General features: G+C 45.8%; 1 protein-coding gene across 3 annotated transcripts in view; it reads right to left on the minus strand.

The window, feature by feature from the left end:
• Positions 1-19,367, minus strand: part of COQ8A (coenzyme Q8A) — a 47,754-nt gene that overhangs the window by 5,251 nt on the left and 23,136 nt on the right. For 2 of the 3 annotated variants that reach the window (XM_074817757.1, XM_074817758.1), the window contains exons 5-11: positions 16,576-16,650; positions 9,330-9,452; positions 5,236-5,321; positions 3,973-4,113; positions 2,796-2,877; positions 1,318-1,411; positions 299-440 (exon numbers count right to left, since the gene is read on the minus strand). In XM_074817757.1, coding sequence (XP_074673858.1) covers positions 299-440; positions 1,318-1,411; positions 2,796-2,877; positions 3,973-4,113; positions 5,236-5,321; positions 9,330-9,452; positions 16,576-16,650 — 743 coding nt within the window. The remainder of the gene's footprint in view (positions 1-298; positions 441-1,317; positions 1,412-2,795; positions 2,878-3,972; positions 4,114-5,235; positions 5,322-9,329; positions 9,453-16,575; positions 16,651-19,367) is intronic. The other variant, XM_074817759.1, reaches the window with a different exon arrangement.

The following is a 19,367-nucleotide window of genomic DNA, read 5'->3' on the forward strand; positions in this document are numbered from 1 at the left end:
GGTCATCAGAAATAGGGCATCTAGGAGTTACACAGCTGGGCTACCTCCCCTTCAGCCACCCTTGCCATTCACCCCCTCCCTGCTGAATACTGGCACCTGCAAGACCTGGGGAGACTCCAACATCGCTGCCAAATTCATGACACAGAATTCTTCCAAGAGGCTGCAGGCAGTCCCCAACTCCAGCCCTGCTTTGCACTGCTCAGGGTTTGCCCTTCCACAAAGCATCCCCTGGTCTGCCAGTCACCAGGCAGGCCGAGCACACTGTGCTGAGTGAGGGGAGGCCACCCCCCCACAGTACCTCATTTCGAATCTCCTGGCTCAGCCCTACAGCTTGATCCAAGGGGAAGCCGGACACCAGCTCTGTGGTCAGGACATGCTTGCTGCACAGCTCATCCACTACTCTTGGGACGTAAAAGAAGGGGTGGTCTTTCAGCAGCTCCCTAGGGGATGGAGAAAGGAGAGGAAAAGGTTAGGAGCCCTCCGCAGCACCTCGCACAGCACACAGCCCCTTCACACCACCTCTCCCCACACCCTGGCTGTGGCTGCCAGGAGCCGTTTTCCTCAGCAGTTACAGTAGGGATCAGGTCACCAGAAACCATGCCAGTGACTTACAGCTGCTGCTGGCTCCTGCGGTCACATCTCCTGCCAGAGCAGAGACATTAGGAGGGCTCCAGGCTGGTACATTAAAGGGCACTGGGCTCCTTTGCTCACCCACTTCAGGGCCAGACTACACACACGGAAGGAACAGGCCTTTTCCAAGGGGAGCAGTGCCACAGGGGCAGTTCTGCAGAGGGACAGGAGGGGCATGCAGCCTCCGGCAGCTCTCCCTCATCCTGCTTTTGTGTAAAAACAACCCAGTCCCTGCTGCTAAGGCAAAACAAGGGAGCAGGCAGTGCTGATGGTGGTAAATGCTGTAAGAGGGCTGAACTGAAAAACCTCCTAGACCAAAGGATAGGAGTAGCTTACAAGAGGCTGCCATGAGAGTACACAGAACAGCACTGCAACCTGGCCTCAAGAGTTACTGCAGCACCTTCCTATGGGGTAAAACAGACTCACACTAAAGGAGAGAGGATAGCAGCCACCTGCCTCATCCCCATGCTTCAACATTAGCATCACAGTTCAGCTGACTGAAAACACACCCGGCTGAGACAAGGTGATAATTCTAGCCAACAGCTCAGGCTACAAACACACACCCTTCACCTATGCTGCATCCCAGGGCATGGCATTCATCTCCCCACCGTCCCTCAAGTTAAGCCACCTCTCCTGCATTGCACACACACACAGATGGGTGGGATTGAAGCAATGGTGTGAACATACTGGAATTTCCTTGCACAGGCAGCTTCTCTCTGGTAGTCACACTCCAGGGCCAGCTCTCTGCTCAGGACTTCAATCAAATGCTCAGGGAATAAACCTGAAAGTCAAACAGCAGAAAAGAAAGTAGGCTTAGAAAAAAGGAGCCTCTCAGGCTAAGCTTTCCAGAGCTGCAGCTGAGGAGCAACTTGCTATCCAGCCAACTGAGGCCTCTTGTACTCTTCAGCTCAGAGACCCAAAGCATATTTCCAACTAGATACAGGTTCTGTGGGTAATCACAGGCCAAGGCTGTGCAGCTACTCCTAAAGGAAGGTAGATCCACACTGCGCTTGTACAGTAGGGTTCCATCCTCCCCCAGCTCTCACCCCAAAGCCCAAGCTGTCAGCTCTTGGTATTGGCACGGCTCTGCAGAGACACACACCAAGCAGTGGAAGCACCAAACACCAGCCTGGGCAAAAGCAGCAAAAAAGGCTCCAAACCATATCTGCCTACAACTGGGAGCAGGCACTGCCAGGCAGAAACAGCCAGCATGACTAAGACAGTGAACTGCAGCAGCATGCAGCCAGGGCCTGAGTTGCCAAGTCTGGTCTTCTCAGTCTTGGAGCTGTAAAACCTATCTACTCCTTGGGCCAGACACGGCCAGGACTGCAGCAGCCTCTGCAGGGCCCTGCCCAGCCATCACAGAGAACAGTCCCAGGTTTGGTCAGCACCCAGCCTGATTTTAAAGCCGTATTTGTACAGTCCCACTAAGATTTACAGCTGCTGCAGGCAGATAATTTGGAAAAAAAAAGTAGTAAGTCCTGCATTCCCTGTGGGAAAAGGGACTTATCTGTGTGCTGGGACACTAGGCAAGCTCCACGTCTTAAGAGTTCTCCACCTCTCTACAACTCTGACTGGGAAGAACAGAGAATGACTGAGAAGAGCAGAGAATGGCAGACATGGAGGACTACAGGATACACAGAGAAGAATGAGTTCTGCTAAATGTACCAGAAAATAACAGGGACAAAGCAAGACTACCTAACCTGCCGACGCTTCATGCCTAGAAAGCCATCAAAAGTGAGTATACCCAAACACTTTATACTCTGCCAAGAGTCCCATAGGTCCTTCACTATAAAGAGCTCACAGGACAAGGGCACATTACTCATGGCCAGGAAGAACCAACACGGGTGCACTTCCCACCCCACTGAGTGGGTAGTGCCAGTGCTTTGCTGGCAGGTCTGCAGCAGGAATGAGGAGCAGAGCATGGCTCCCCAAGTTGGCCCTGCCACCCACTGCCCACATCTACTATCTCTTCCACTTTCGGCAGAAGATCTGCTCCTGGGCAGACTTGGCAATTCTAAAGTCCTTTTCACTGTTTCCTTGAGGCTGTTTCCTCCCTCCAGTCTATGGAGAAAAGTATGCTATATGCTGCTTGAAAGGGGTTGGCAGAACTTGACATGTGCCAGCAGGAACACAGGGCCTGCCAAGGCTCTCCATATTTTTACCTTCAGGAAGAATATTGCTCATGCTCAGGACAGTCATCAGGTTGTTAACATCACTGTTGATGCTCTGGGCGACTCCGGGGTACTGCGGGGCAGAACGGGAGAGGGCAGTGTTGAGACTAGATGACCTGGTTGCACAGAGTAAGATAAAAACACCTTCCAGCTGAACATCCACTGACCCCCAAAACACAGCCTGGCAATGAACCAGGACACACCTGAGCCACACACCCCTCCTCTAAAAGCTCATTTAAAGCCCAGCATCTAAAATGGGGGACAGAGACACAGGCTAAGATGCAGCTCCTTGCAACCAGAATGGTCTGTTCACATCCTCTGACAGGGACTCTTCCAACACATGAAAGGTTCTCAGACACACAAATCTCACAACAGAGGTGGCAGTCAGTCATTTCCCTACCGCAGCTGAAAGCACATGCCACTGACAGCCCCAGAGTGCTTAATCCACAGCAGCTGGGCCAGCAGTGAGGTCCCAGCCCAGCCCTGGCAAACAGGGGCTTCTCACCTTGTCTGTTGAGAAGGGAACCAGCCTATACTGCTGTGGAACAGAATGTGTGCTGATGCCACAGGGTTAGCTTTCCATTGCTTTTACCTTGGCCTAACTTCAGAGAGTACTTCGGACACAAATGGCTTGAGAAGATGACACCCAGTACCCAGCCATGCTGTTTCTTAGGTCTCCCTGCTTTATAAAAAACACCAACCAGATGACCAACTTTGCTCAGTCAGCAAGGGATCTCACTCCTTTGGATTAAAAACCATGTTATACAGGGGGTTTTAGCTCCGGAACTCAATTCTGTTAGAAATACCTGCCTGAACTTGCTGACAGCTTTAGTTTGAGTTGGTGAATACCTTTCTGCATTGTCAGACTGCCACCGCTCGACAGTCAGTGCCTGCTTGTCACTTAAAACTTTGGGCTGTTGCCATTATCCCCACGCTGCAGTTATTACCTGTGAGACATCTCCCGCCCATCTGGAGTCAGAGACTGGCTCAAGCTGCAGAAGCTTTACTGTCCCTCCCTTCTTGCTTGCACCAGGCAAGATACTGCTGGACTCAAATTTTCACTTGCATTAAAATGTTTCATATCTGTCTAGCAGTAAACATATTTATGCAGCTCCCCTGCCCTTCTATGGGGCACACAGAAGAGACAAGGCTGGTCTGTAAAGCCCACCTGGATTTTCATGGCAACTTCTTTCCCATTTTTCAAGCGTGCCAGGTGAACCTGACCAATTGAAGCAGCAGCAAAGGGGCGTTCTTCAAAGGACTCCAGTTTATCCCTCCAGTTGGGACCAAGATCATTGTTCAGAGTTTTCTACAAATAAAAAGAAAGCATCAGGGTATGGGAAACAAAGATTTAAGATTTTCACTATTGGAAATTATCTTCCTCTAAGATGACTCACAGACCCTATAGTAGCTCTGAGTACCTATATCCTGCTTTCTAGATTTGTCCTCCCTCCCTCATCACTGCACACCATTGCGAGGAGTGGTCCAGCCAGCAGTGCTCCCCCAGCACGAAACAGATGCTGATCAGATCTGTGTGAGGCTTTTATGCTCTGGCCTAAAAGACAGAGATCTTGAGCACAAACACCACTGCCTTAGCAATACAAAAGTCCCCTTTTTGGTGCCACTTGTTATCTTCCAGAAAATGAGCAAGGAGTTAGATATTTCTCCTCTTTCATCATGCTGCCAAGCTGAACAGAAGTAATCCACGCATGCAAGAGTGACTCTCTTTAAGGCAATATTGACAATTAAACATCACAGCCTGCTTTAACAGCTTTTTTGCTACATTGCCAGACTGCCATATTTAAGTTCTGGCTCTGCTCAATGTCTTTCAGAAGATAAGTAGTGCTGGCAATTTCTTTTGCAGCACCCTTCACATCTTAATTTACAGAGGGAAGTAGAGAGAAAGAAAGAACATGTATACTGGGGAAAGCAAACTTTGTTTGCTTCATTCTGGCTCTTCTTGATGGTGGGTTAGATTTAACCAAAAAAGTAAGGACAAACTTGCTGTTTATTTTCCAGCAGACTAAGGCTTGTAAGTCTATTTCTGAAGTGGGATGTAGGCACTTTTAGACACTGGATTAACATCCATAAGAAAGGTGAAAGAGAGGAAACAGAAGAAGAGGCTACATTCAACAAGACCCTATAGTCATATTTGTATCCAACATCCTGTTCCATCAGCACAGTCTCAGGACACAAAAACCCCACATTTTTCCCCTCTGTCTGTTGCTGACCTTCAGTATTTTGGAGAGAAAAGGCAGCACATAATTGAGATAAGGAATCAGATGTTACCCACAATTGAAAATGTGCAACATTTATTGAAAGAATACTCTTAAAAATCCCCATCCACCTCCCTTACTGGGGTATGTAACAGGTGACATTTATTTTCTTATTGTCCCTCCTCCCCTGAGAAGCAGGAAGGAATATTCCTCACCATCATCTGCTTTATTGGCATGAAGTCAGCACTCTGACGGACACGCTCAAAAATCCTCTGGAGATGGGGGTTGATGAAGGCATCATCTGCCAATGGAAAAGCACATGGCAGTCAGTGCAGGCACTGCATTCTCCAGTTCTTCAGCACACAAAGAAACATGCACCTGCATTCAGACAAGTCAGGTTGTCCTGCCCCCAAGCACACCCCAATGAAGGCTTTGAAAATAATTCTAGTTCAGAAACTCTCCATACCCAGAAGTAGCACCTGAGGCACACCACCTGATGTATCACACCTTTAGAAATGAGACAAACAGAAGTCCTGTGCACAAGCAGCAAAATAAAGAGAAAAAGCTACTCCTTCCTTTTCACTCTTGCAAAATACCTGCATATTACCCAAACATCACCTAAACTCCTTCCTGCAGCAGAAGAAAGTTTCTGTGCACCCCCTCCCAATTACCAAGGGAAAGACAAAGTATGAATACACTAGAAAGCATAGTGCTCCCTGGCTTTGTCCAGCAGCACTGCCAAGAGCAGCAGGCAGCTCTGCACTGCATGGAAGCTTTTGGTGTGATGGCAGGTTGCACAAACCCAAGAGCAGAGCACTCTGCACCCACTAGCTCTGTCATCCACTAGCCTATCTTTTTGCTGACAGCAGTACAGCATTCAGGTCTAGGAGAGGACACTGTGTCAGGGAAACACAGGTCACAGAAGGAACCCTCTGGAGAGTCATCCCAACACACTCAAAATTCATGGCGTGGTTTAATCCAGTTCATTCTAAGGGGCAGCAGCTTCTCTAGAAAGCTGTGCAATGGTAGAACACCACTTACGCAAGTACTGAACTCAAATCAAGATTCAGCATCTCCTACTGTAAACAACTACCCAAATGCAAAGCAACTACAAGTAGGCAGAAGAAAACAGAGCTGAGCCAAAAGTAAGTTATTTTAAGAATCAGAAGGATTTAGCAAGCAAATATTTACACTCATAAGAAAGAGGAGGGGGTACACGCATCTTGAAAGATTAGTCCTCTCCTTTGAGCAAAGGCTTCGACAGCAGCTCAGAGAAAAGCCACCAGTTCTGGCAAACTTTTCATTCCATAAAGGATTATAGAGGAATTATCTGCTGCTCTCCAGACACTGAAAAAGTCCAGACTACCAGCCTTAATCTTGAGAACTCAACCTGCACATGCACTTGTGACATTCAAATAAAAATCTATCATTCCTCTGCATGTACAGATGCATTTACAGCCATAAATCTATCCCAGGAAACAAGAAACACACAGCTACCTTAAGAGAACTGTCCTGGGAAGCAGGATGAAAAGGAATGGCAAGAAAAAGATACATAATGCAGAGACACAACATTAACACTCACGGCATTGTTTAGAAATTCCCGCCAAAGCCATGAGCAGCATTTAAAAGTACTAACAAAACCCCACTGTGGAATCAAGAGGAGCTCCCATTCTGTCACCACAAGTCAGAGATTAACAGGCTTTGCAGGAACAGCAAGTAATACTCCCGTTCTGATGCTCTAACCCTGCAAGACGACTAGACATTGCATTTGCGTGCGCATTCCAAATACTGAAAGAAACTTCTGCTCTATTGTCAATGGTGTATCACTGCCAGGCCTCTGAACATTACAAAAACTGTTCTCAGGAGTATGTGAAAGTATTGGCCACCATGCTGTAAGCATGATAACCTGCACCTCCTAGGATGACTCTGCAGAAAGAGAAGGCACCTCACTAAAATTGACTCCTGCTCCCAAGAAGCCATTTGTGTCAAGCTATCAGGGTCTGCCACAGTCATTTAAGATCAACTTCTGTTATTTTGCTTATTGCTGACATCCAAAACACTCACAAGGTATTTCAACCTTTAGTCTGAGAGGGCATTTTTAACTGGGGCTGCTTGACCACTACTGCTTTGTTCATGAGAGCAATGTCAAATAGCCAAGAAACCTGCAAGTGCAGATTGACTGTACAGAAACTCAGCAGCAACATTAAAAATCAGTCATGCTGTGGAGGCAACTCTGACAAAACAAGGCTTACAACATGCTGATGAACAAGGTTTATACGTCTTTGTGGTAAACTGATGAGACCTTACCAGAAGAAAACACAAAGCAAGAGTCAAGACAAGGCACTCAACTGACAAATGCAGCTGTCTTTCCAACATCTTCCAGAGCACACGCACCAGAACATAGGATGATTTTGGGCCCTTGACATCCTTTCTGTGCATGACCTTCAGGGATGTGGGTCCCTAACAAATCCACTGAACTCCCAGAAGCAGACATCAGGGTTAAGGACACTGCTTCGTAACTTCTGGATGGTTTAGCTCACAGGTGGTCAGCTGCACCTGGACAAGGCAACACAGAGCCCCTGTGCTCAATTAGTACACATCCCTGTTATCACCACACCACAGAGAAGCCCATGAAGTGGCAGAAACTGCATGAAACCTTCCTGTCCAAACAGCCAGCCCAAGAACCCAATACTCCACACTGTTGGAAGTGTCTATTACTTCACCACAACTGTCCCTCAGCAAGGTTACCGGGGCCTATGTTCTCACCATGCACTCGACACAGGAGTCAGTTGAGGTCTGGGCAGCACCACTGAGGTTGCTAAAGTCCTGTATGTTCTTTACACCCAAGTGAAGTCAATTGGCAAGTGTTTAACACTCTGGCCAGAGCTCAGTAACATGAGGAGACAGCAGGCAAGTGACAAAGACACAGAGCACTTCTGCTCCTCAGAGCTGGCCTTTCACAGCTATTCCCTCTTCACTCACATCCAAGCCCAGAGCAGCTGTGACCAGGCTCTGGGCACGTACCAGGTGCAACTCAATAGTGTCTTGAGAATTTTAAATTAATTCCCACCTATGGCAGACAAGTTAACTTCAGAGCTAATTCCCCAACATAGCTCACTCACCCCACACACTGGCCACAGAAAGCAAGGAGCACAAGAGCTCCTCCTGGATCTGCACTGTGAACCATTAGTCTTTGGCACCTGGCAGTTTCGAGGGGGTGAGAAAGCAGCATATGGGTTGCAGCCTTTGCACAGCAGCTGCTGCCTCCCACCTAGCTTTGTTCATGTTGCCTTAGCCTGGCACGCGCCTAAAACAAGTGACTAGCAAATGAAGAACGATGAAATGTCACAGTCAGGGCTCTCTGGAACAGGGAGCTGGTCTTGCTTTATTGGCTAGCCCAAGTTATTCAATACAACACTAGATCCAACCTCATCGGTCAACACCTACAAAAATTCAAGTAGAAGCACAAGCCAAGAAAGCCGAGCACTTCAAACACTCAGACACTGACTCTGTTTCGGTGACATCTTGAAAGCTATTTCCAGACAAGCGTAACAGCTATTTTTGGCTGGTTCTTCCCTTCCCTATCAAGTTGGGCAGGAAGGCAAAGTGGATGGGTCCAGATAAGGTTTGAATTCAGCACACCTGCTGTCTCCCAGGAGTAACCTAACAGTTCAGTGCAGACACTGATGTCACTCATGCCTTCACCTGTGATCACTGACTTCAGAGCCTGATGGATTAACTACCAGTCTGAAGTCTCTTCAAGATGAAAACAAGTGTTTTATACCTGATAATATTATCAGCTGTACTGGCCTTTCCAGCAAAGCTTCCATGTCAACAAAGCATGTAAGCCACAAACAGGTTGCTATAATGGGAGAGGGCTGCAGATATAACCTCGACCACTTTTGGTGAGCAAAGAACAGGATCATGTTCTTGTTGTCCTCCTCATTCCTAGCAGGACAACTGCATGTAGAGTGAAATATAGCTCTGCTTCACAACAACTGCTTTCAATACATGCATTAAAATTCACAAACAGTGTCACCTTATTTTCAACCAGTTTCAGTTGTGTGCCTGACACAATAGGGAGATTGGAAAAGTGGTGGTATATAGTGCACAAGTCTAGTTATTTCATACTGTGATTAGACTGAACTGAATCAAACATATCACTGCTCTCACATGAAAAAGTCACTTGTCTAGTCTCTCCACATTCACTTGACACTGATTCTAGAGAGCTGACCATGTATCAAAAGAAATCAAATGCCTCACCTAGCAGCACTAAGGAGGATAGCTGAGGACCTATATTACCACTTACCTTGAATGCTTAACATCTGTCCCAGCTTCAGTGCCGCTCCCCGGACCTTGCACAAGGTTCTCACGATTCTTTCTGCATTGGCCTCCGACAGGAATGGGCTAGAATCCATCACCGCTTTCTTTCCTGAGGGCAAGGAGAGAAAGCATACGGATAAAGAACACCCTCATCTCAGCAAGCTCACTTCATCATATTAGCCCCCATTCAACAGGAGACTTTTCTTCCCCAGAGAAATCAAACTAGGACTACACAGTGCCTTCACTGAACTTGTACATGTCTTGTGACAACTTTGATATCGCTGGCTTGAGGGCCAACAGCAGCAAGTCACAGCCCCCATGAATGTCTGCGCTGCTATGCAAACTGTCCAGGATCCTGGGCAGATGTTGGTGCTTGAACTCACTGTATCAGCTAGCTCAGCCTAGAACACTACATAAAGGTCTCTCAAGTCCCACACTGTAGGCTGCAGCATAGCCATAGCCCCAGAAGAGCAGCAGGGGTGAGCCACAGTGAGGGGTAATTGTCAAAAGCCTTGACAGTACACTGGCACAGACCGAGAACATGCTAGCACTTCTTAATGTAGAAGCAGGATTCACACCAGTGCCAAACCTCTTCTCTCATACCAAATAATTCTTGCCCAAAACACGTATGTTCATATACACACACATTGCTGTGCAACTGCACATCCAGAGTGTGCACTACAAATCTGTAGAGAGCAGGCACAGCTTTCACATCTTCAAGTCCACAGTAACTTTCTTTTCTAATCAAACCAAATACCATAACCCCAAGACACCACGGCTGCAATACAGCATTTTGAAAAAGCAGCAGATTGCAAATCCATGATGAGGGTTAATCAAATCCAGGGCAGCTGCAGATAGTCCTCACAGAAGCAGCCCAGAAGGCACACTCATCTGTGATACCATGCCCTTCTTGGACAGTTGTGCTGGAGGAGAAATTAATTCCTGTTGTCAAGATCTCCAAACTTTTTCCCCTTTTATATCCTCATGCATGCATGGCATTCCTTGCCATGTTCTTGTGAGCGGCTTGTTACTGAGAAAGATGCTGCCCTTCAACAGAACCTCTCAATGTAGCTAGTCACTTGTTCTGACTGCACACAGAGGCCGTGCAGGGAGGAGGCCAAATCCTTCTGTCCTTACTCCCATCAGCAGTCATGCAAACAGCTTGCACAGAACAAGGCCCAAAATACACATGCTCACACACACATTTTTGTCCCCAAGAACAGATAAAGCCTGATGTCTGACAGGCTCACTAAGTGGTCATTGCAGCCATCTACACACCAGTGCCACGGTTCCAAGTATGCAATGTGGGGTTTATGTGGCATAAGAAGCACTTCCCCTCCAGTTTTTTTGTTGTTGTTTTTGTTTGTTTGTTGGTTGGTTTTGGGTTCTTTTTTAAGGGAGAGGGAAGGAGACCCTGATTCCATTTTGTGGTCCCTTTGGGAGATGCAACCCAAAACTCTTTCTCCAGTGCAATGCCCAGTAGAGCAGGAACAGAGAGGGCAGGCAGGCACCCGCCAACCACTTCTCTTGGGGCTGCAGATCAGCTCCTACTGATGCAGAGCCAAGCAGGAAGAAGGTCAGGTCTTACAGCCAGGCTGCAGGGCCCACAGCTAGTATGCTGATCTTGGAGCTACATTTTTTTTTTTTTCCCAACACTTCGGACGAAAGGATACTAAGCACAGAACAGCTGAGGCACCCGTATACAACAAGCAGGGCCCAAAAAGGCACAGCAGCTGCAACAGCCCTGAAGATCTCAGGCAGATGGAAATTACTGGTGTGTCATATACACTGCTGCAAGAGATCCTCTCCATCTCCAGCTAGCTATCAAGAAGGTATACAGAGGGAGCTTAGACTGGCCAGGGGACAGGAAAAAAAAAGTCAGACTGAAGTAGCTGCTGCCTAAACTCTGGTAGCTCACACAACTTGGCACCACTTTCTTGAGGTGCTAAGCATGTTACTGATCTGACAGGCACCCTTCAGCCCCTGCAAACAGCTAGCTTGCCTACAAAGCTTTCCCTAGAGAAGTGACACTGCCAAAGTCTCCACTGGCAGTGCACAGAGTTACCAGGCCCTGCCCCCTGTCCTTCAGGCCCCTCTCTTTCCTTTACTTGTTGTGTGGGAGAGCAACAAGATGGCACTGCATGTGGGACATCTATCTGTACAAATCCCTGTCCTAAGTAAAGAATGCACATGAAAAGGAGAGAGGAATAAACACACCAGGAGGGAGTACACAGGACAATTATCCTGCTCTCAAGAGCAAGATGCAGAGAAGCAGTAGGGGCCCAGAAGTCACCATCTGCATCACACAGCAATCCTCAGAGTACATTTTGCTCTGGATCCTGAATGTAAGGAGTCTGAGAAACTGAATAGGTAGAGCTGTCCAGGGCAGAAGGATTTCCCACTTGAAAAGCTGGCTCTGGAGAGCAGAGTGCTGGGAGCCATCTAACACAGCTCTTGGTCTCAACGATCCCGTATCAACTGTCCCATCAGGAAAACTGTCCCCTTAGCAATGATGAGGCAAATAATCCCTCGTATAAGCTCCATCAGACACACAGGAGCTAGGGAAAGTACAAGTCAAAGCCTTACCTTCCTCCATACCACCTGCACACAAAAACATTCTCCTTTGAGTCTGCAGCAGGATAAAGGAGTTAGTTAATGATTAAAGTCACCTCCAGAAGCCAGTGAACCCTGACAATTTTAACAGAGTCTTATCAGAGCAAGAGCCAAACACAGGCACTCCTCATCCTCTTCTCCTGGCACGCTTCTCACTGAAGTCAAGCCCACAGGGGCACTACCTGATCACTAGGCAGCCCAACAGCACGTGAGCAGCTGCTGTTGCCTGTTTACACACTTTATTAAAAGTGGGCATGAACAAGAAGGAAAGCAAGAGTGAAAAGCAGAATTATGTAAATGGGCAAGTGGAGAGAAAACAGACATAGGCTTCCAAGACTAGGTGGAAAGGAAGTGGAGATAAAACCCAGCATAAGTTCATGTCGAAATACGCCAATTTTCAATAAGTTATTTTTCCCCAAAACAGCTGGCACCTTTTGATGCTACAAACTATTTCCTCCCTATTTTATGATCACAAAGCTTTTCGTGTGTTTTTGTTTTTGTTTTCTTTTTTTTTTTTACCTACTTCATCAGGGAAAGAAAAAAAAGGGAAATAGAAGTCGCATCTAAACAAGCTGTGGCAACAAGCAGACCTCAGAAATAAAGGTTCCTGCAGCCATGGTGCCTGGAGCCTGTCAGCTCTTCCACAGCAGAGGCCCTCAGGAGTGCTTCACCCATGTTTTCCATTCCAAACCCATAATCAGCATGAACCCTTCCAAAACCATGTGCATTTCACAACTGTATCACTGCTTTTCCACTTCCTTTGCTACTGTCAAATGGAGAACTAGCCACTGGACTTTGTGTGTATTTGTTTTTAGGACCACCTCACACACAAACTTTGGGGCAAAGGAACAGTCAAGAACGTAGACTGAGCACTTAGGACTGACAACTCAAGGAGATTGCATTATGCCTTTTCATGAGAAAACAACTTTACATTCAAACCTAGGCGAGATGCCAGCCTTTCGGGGCTCTGCCCAGCCTGGCATTTGCACAGTGCCTAGTAGAACAGCCTGGTACAGGTCATTAATAAGTTACAAAGTTGACCTTGAACCCAGAATCTCTTTACTAGTAATAACAGCTATTTATCTGGGCACTCTTTCATATTTATTCCTGGAAATTAATTCTACCCTCCCACACCCACCCCGTGTCAGCCTTGCACTTTAGATACACACTCAAAATACTGAGCCTGCCATCAAGGTCACCAGTGACTGAGGAGGTTACTTTTAATTAGCTACATCAGCCTAAAGAGAAAATTCCCACTGGAAATCAAGTACAGCCATCCTTTTTTTTAAAAAAATAAGATGAGCCAAACCACTTAAAGAGGGCACCATTAGGCCCTCAAGCCCTTAAAAATAAAACAAAACCCAACAACCAAAACCGGCACCTACTCACAGGAATTTGGCAGTGGAAAGAATTTATGTCCAGGACATTGGGCTTGGATGGAGAAGGAAGAAATTCACAAACGCTTGCACCAGACTTCTTTGTTCTAGGATAAATCTCTTAAGTAGTGAATTGTTTATGGGAATAGAGACAATCCGAGGCAGCAAGAGAAGAGCCCTGTGGCTACTGAATAAGGATGGGAAAATTGAGCAGGAAAAAAACAGATCAGCACTAGTGCAGTTGCTAGAGAACGTGCAGTAGAATAAGTATTTGTGGTCCTTCCATTTAATAACATTAATGGAAAGAAGTACAAGCCATGCTACTAGGATCACTTGTAGCTAAGGAGTTTCTAGCTCCATTTTAAAAGTGTGAAGACACTTTCATTTGTACTGACTGGACAAGAGGAGGATAACTAAGAGAAGGCTCTTTCTCATCACTTCTGAATGTTAGTGAGAGTATGAAATTCTTAGGCATGCCTTTGGGCATATACACATCCTACTTGTTTAAGTTTGAAGTGCCAAGCTACTATTAATATTGCAGCAGTGGGGAGAGAAGAGACATCCTCTACCAGCTTCCAGAGAACAGGACAATATGTCATTCTCAACAGGTCTTAGCCTGAGCCTGTGGTGCTGGCAGCCAGAAAACTTGGACACAAATGCCTCAAGCTGAAATCATGAAAAGGGTGCACAGGTATTTTTAAAGAAATGTAGAGGTACCTACATCAAGAGACTTCCCCCAGGAACAGCTAAGGCTGGTACTGCCAGAAGAACAGTAAGAAGATGGAATCTTGGACTCAAAACTGTGTACATATCCTCTGCCATGCATTTCTGCAGGGGCAGAGCCCATGGAGAGAGTTCTCATCCACGCAGCCTTACCCACCACTGTAAAATCCTGTGGAAAACACATCCAGGGACATTAGCTAGAGGCTATAGCTGAGTCACCTGGAGACTTTCCTGTGTCCTTGGCCTGAGATGCTCCAAGAGAGTATAAGGGCTGAAACACAGAGATGCTAATGCTACTTCTGCATCACCTCAATATTTTCAGCTCTTGGCCCATTCTCAGTCCCACTACCCTTCTCCTTCACAGCATCACCACTGCTCCAAGCTCTTATCTAAGCAGACTTGACAGCAAGAGAGGAAACAAGAATGAAAGCAAGACAGTTAAAAATAAAAGTCAGGTGATTTTCTAACTCTCTTGTCTAGCATCAAAGCCAGCAGCCCTCAATGCCTTATTCTTTAATCAAGGTTTGTTCAAGAAAATTACACTTGCCAAAGCATGACTCAGGCTGCAGAGCAGGCTTCTGGCACCAAGTTATAGTTACAGGGGAATAATCATTCCTTAGCAAGAAAAAAAAAAGTCTGAAGGTGCAATTGCTTTATTGCAAGGAAAAGGCATCTGTTGCCCTCTAAAGAATCCCTTCTCATGCTGTGAGGAAGAGAAACAAAGCTCATGTTATTCCTTCAAATTTCATAGCTCTGCAAGCTTATGTTTTTACTTTGGGGTGTGCCCAATTAGAAAATAATCTGGCAAGCAAAGAAATACCAACAGTTGTGCAATTCCTCCTCTATTAAAAGCAAAGCAAATAATCAACTTCCAACAGGTATGAAAAACCTGTCAAACATCACAAGTGCTGAAAGCAAAAGAGTTCAAGGATTCGCTACAGGATGGGCCCCGTTTGCCCGAATGCATGCTTTTAAATCACAGCATAGAAACCCACCCAGCCTCAAACACCTCAGGTCATGGAGAGAAACAACAGCTCTTTGCCAGGGATTCTTTTTCTCTGCTGGGCTGCTCTGCATTGCCTAGTTGTACAGGGAATACAAAGATACAAGCATTAACAAGCAGTGTCCAGGGTGGCACACAACCCTTCCCTTGCCCCTCTCTCCAACACCCAGGGAATGTGTTTCATCTGCTGGGGTGCTGGATTTTGGCTTGCGGGTGGGGGCTGATTAAATTGTGGTGGTTTTTTGTTTGGGGTGTTTTTTTTTTTTTAATCTACCACCACCATCACCAAATTTCTTCACTTTTTAGCCACTCCAGTACCTCCTGGAATAGAGGTTCACACCTTCTCAGTCTCCATCCCCCTCCTACCCCCAAAGATGACCAGGGGAAGACACAAGCTGGCCTCAACAGTAGAGTACTACTGGCCACAGAGTAAAATTACAAGGACCCAGGCAGTTGTCATTATCTCAAAGCAACACTTCTAAAGCAGTAACAATTTTTAACTCTAGCTGCAAATGCTTAGCCCTTTTGTCAGATCCCTCAATTACTGGAAATAATCTAAACACACAAACATACTAGCCAAACCAGAGAGAGCAGCTGAAGACCGAAGAGCCTGTAACAGAGAACTTTACATTTTATAGTATCCCACCAAAGCTGTTCATGAACAAGAAACAAGTGAATGGAGGTGAATGGAGCCATAAGCTTTAGAGTAATCTCATGTTTTATAGGAAAGAATGTCATGTCCTTTCTATACCCTAAAACATTCACCCGCACACAACCATGCAGTACCACCTATTTTACCAACTTAGAAGAAAGCCACTATGACATGGCCAGGTACAACTCAGGAACGTTTTGCCTCCAACTTCAAACAAGCTGGGAAGAAAACAACATTGGGTTAATTTGCACAGCATAGCCTTTTGACTGGCTATGAGAATTCTTGAGAAGACAAAAAAAAAAGAGATACTGGAAATAAAGAATTGCCATTTAATATGTACATAAAGTGCTCTGTCTCTCCCTGAAGAGAGCAGCTATCCTCAGAGTTCCTACTAGGCAGAACATCCTCAAATTTCAAAGACTACAATCGCTAACAACTAAGTTTTCAGACATAAGGGTTCACCTACAGTTTCTGTACTGATAGAACTACCTGGCTTCACTGAACAGTTTAAAAAAATTGTTAGACCGAGACAATCCAAGAGCAGGCACAGGTATAGTATTCAAACTCATGGGCAGCTATGGGAAAGTAAGCTGTAGGAATTGTGCTGGCATAAACTTGTTCTCTTGCATATACTTCTGACTTCTATCTACATAGTGAGGTTGTGGTGTACTTAGGTGGAAAAAGAGTCTGGAGGTGGAGAAGGATTATGTTAAAAATAGAAAACTACCCACATCCCCCTGTTGTTCTGCCTGCCTCACCGTCCCAGCTTTCAAAAGAATAAAATCTTGAAGATGCAGGTAAACTGTCTGGGAAAGAAGATTTTAAAAAGAAAAAGAAAAAGAATGAGAATGTAGAAAGGGCTTACCATTGCGTTCCTCAGGTCTAAGGCTCTTCTTTGCAACTTCTGCCAATGCCCCAATGCCAAGACCAACAGCCAGTCCTTTAAAATAAGAAGAAAAAGACCCAGGCCAAATTTAAAAAACCTTCTGAGCCACATACAGAGGCATTTTTGTAATTAACCTTAAGCCACACAGTCAAATGCACAGCAGCAAAACAGCTTTATGAGAACATCCTGACTTTTGCAATGGAGTCATCTTCAAGTTTGACACTGAACTGTTTTCCCCTGTACTTCAGCTCAGCATACCAGCCAGGTATCATGGGCTAGGCCAGTCTGGGATGTCCGGATCTTAGAAAGCACATCGAGTGCTACTCGGAGCTTTGTGCTCTGGCTGAGGCCCTGCTGCAGACTCAAACTGTGGCATGCAGAAGAGGAGAGGAAGGAAGCTCACAAATGTGGTGCTCCCAGTACAATTCTCAGGAAAGAAAAGAATCCTCCTCATCCCTCACTGTGCCGCCACAGCAGGGGGAAGCAAAACTGTATTTAGATGAAGCCACTGCCAGAAGAGTTTAAGGCTCTGTGACCCTATTATTTAAGCATTCAGGTGTATTTGTGCTCATTAACTGTCTTGGATTTCCACGTGCTCATTGACTGTGAGGAACAGAAACATGTTTTTCCAGAGGCCCACCTTATCCAAGCAGTGTTGTAACCTGCAATTCCAAGGAGCTGTGCTGAGGAGTAACCTCGCACAGCAACAGTAAGACCGTGAGACCAAACACCAGCACTCCACGTGCACTATTACCCTTGCAAGCAGTGAATTCTAGGGCGTTGTCTTACAGACACAGATTAAGCTGCAACTACAAAAGAAGCATTATCTGCCTCCACTAAACTGACCAAAGCCACAGAAGGTTAAATTGAGACACAGATCTAATCATGCAGTAATCCCTACTATCAAAGGTCTCACTGCCTTCCCAATTTCAAAATATTTATTTTTCTGGATAACAAACGACATGGGCAACCAGAACAGCTGGTGCTCCCTCACAGCTCCTCAGCAATGATTCACCCTGCCATGCCTGACTCCCACACCACTAGCAGTACTGGGTGTGCATGTTTTCCAAGCACCTGAAGCCCTCCTTGAGGCACTACTGGACAGCTTCCCAGGTAGGACAACCGGGGGACACAGTCAGTACAGTGAAGGAAGTCTAGCTGACCAGCACATGACATTTTGCACATGTGTGTGGGACGAAATGCATGCACACATTTTGTAGTCTCAAGTGAGGAAGCCAGGGCACAAACAAGTTAAACCTCATCTTGCGTTGAGTTTTTTCTCTCTCCCACCAGGTAATTACAGCCCCACCTCTACCAATAAAATTTCAAACTTGCACAGCATGTCTGCTTCAGAAACAGCTCCATCTGTAATCTTGCAGACTACATGCACTGGGCCAAAGAATCCAGCATAAGGTGAAGCACAGGACACATCAGTGACATTACAAGGCCTTCTCAAGGACTGTTTCCAGAGCTCCTCCCATGCCATTTAACTGTCACACCACCCTTCATTCTCCACTGTACATGAATGTTTAAAAGCATATGACAATACAGAAATCTACATTCAGAAAATATATAACTTTCACAGGCTGCTATGATTTTAATATCATAATACTTAGATTAAAAAGCCCTGAAATAATTTTGGGGGTTTTTGTTTGGTTTTGTTTTGTTGGGGGGTTTTGTTGGTTGTGGGGTGGTTCTTGTGGTTTAATTGCTTTGCTTGGTTTTTTAAATTTTCAGTATTTTCTGCAAGTTTTCCTCTGGAGGCACAGCACTGAAATGCCAAATCTAAGCCTAAGGATGTCTGCTGTTACTAACTTGTGCAGACCCTTCAACAGGGCCAAGCCACGCACGACCACTGAGCAAGCCTTGCACCAGAAATCCAGAGGTTTTATTAGCTGAACAAAGTGAGAAAAACATTCCTAGACTCCACAGGAAAGAAGCAAACAGCATAAACAATATCTATTAAAATGCTGATATACAATCATCTCCAATGAGATCCCACATGCAAGACAGCAACTTGGAGCAGAAAGTACCAAGAGTCAGACAAAAAGCCAGGATAGATAACTCATCAACAAAATGTGATTTCCTAGACTGAAGACCACTCAGAGCACTTCTGTTGGCCTTGATCCCACTTTCACCACCTCCAAAGCAATGCTCCCCATCAGAAATCAGCTTGGTCATTATCAGAGCTAGACTGAACTGAGCTGGCACTAATTGGTTCCAACTTAAATACGTTGCATCTCCTTCTAAAGGCTCTATGTTCACTACTGAGATTTACTGCCTGCACTTAAAGTAAAACCTATCTGAAATTTCTAATCGCTTCATCATTAAGACGCAAACCACTTCAAAGGCAAACGGAAGACTAGGAACCAGATTCTACTTTGTCTTCCAGAAGCTGGAGAAGTTCTAGCATGCTCCAGAGCAGCTTGTGGTTTACATCAGTGTAGGCAAGATCAGATTCCAAATGAACATGTGTCGCACCTCCCCTCTCGTGGAGGTGCACAGTGGAGCATCAGAACTAAACTATACTGTAGACTGCACTAGAAATAGAGCTTCTCTTACAATAGGTGCTCTTAAGAATTTCCTCACTGTTCCACTCTGTCCAATTTGCTAGAAAATTAACTCCAATCATCAATCAACAACTGTTTCAAATAAACTAAAGCCAGGCATAAATGAGTTTACAGTTAAACAGCTGATTCTTGGTTTAAAGATCTGAAGTTTAAATGAAGGCTTGAAGCATCTTCAAACTATAATCATAGTTATCAGGGTAT

Source organism: Strix aluco, chromosome 3 (assembly GCF_031877795.1).
Source record: "Strix aluco isolate bStrAlu1 chromosome 3, bStrAlu1.hap1, whole genome shotgun sequence".
Classification (NCBI taxonomy): domain Eukaryota; kingdom Metazoa; phylum Chordata; class Aves; order Strigiformes; family Strigidae; genus Strix; species Strix aluco.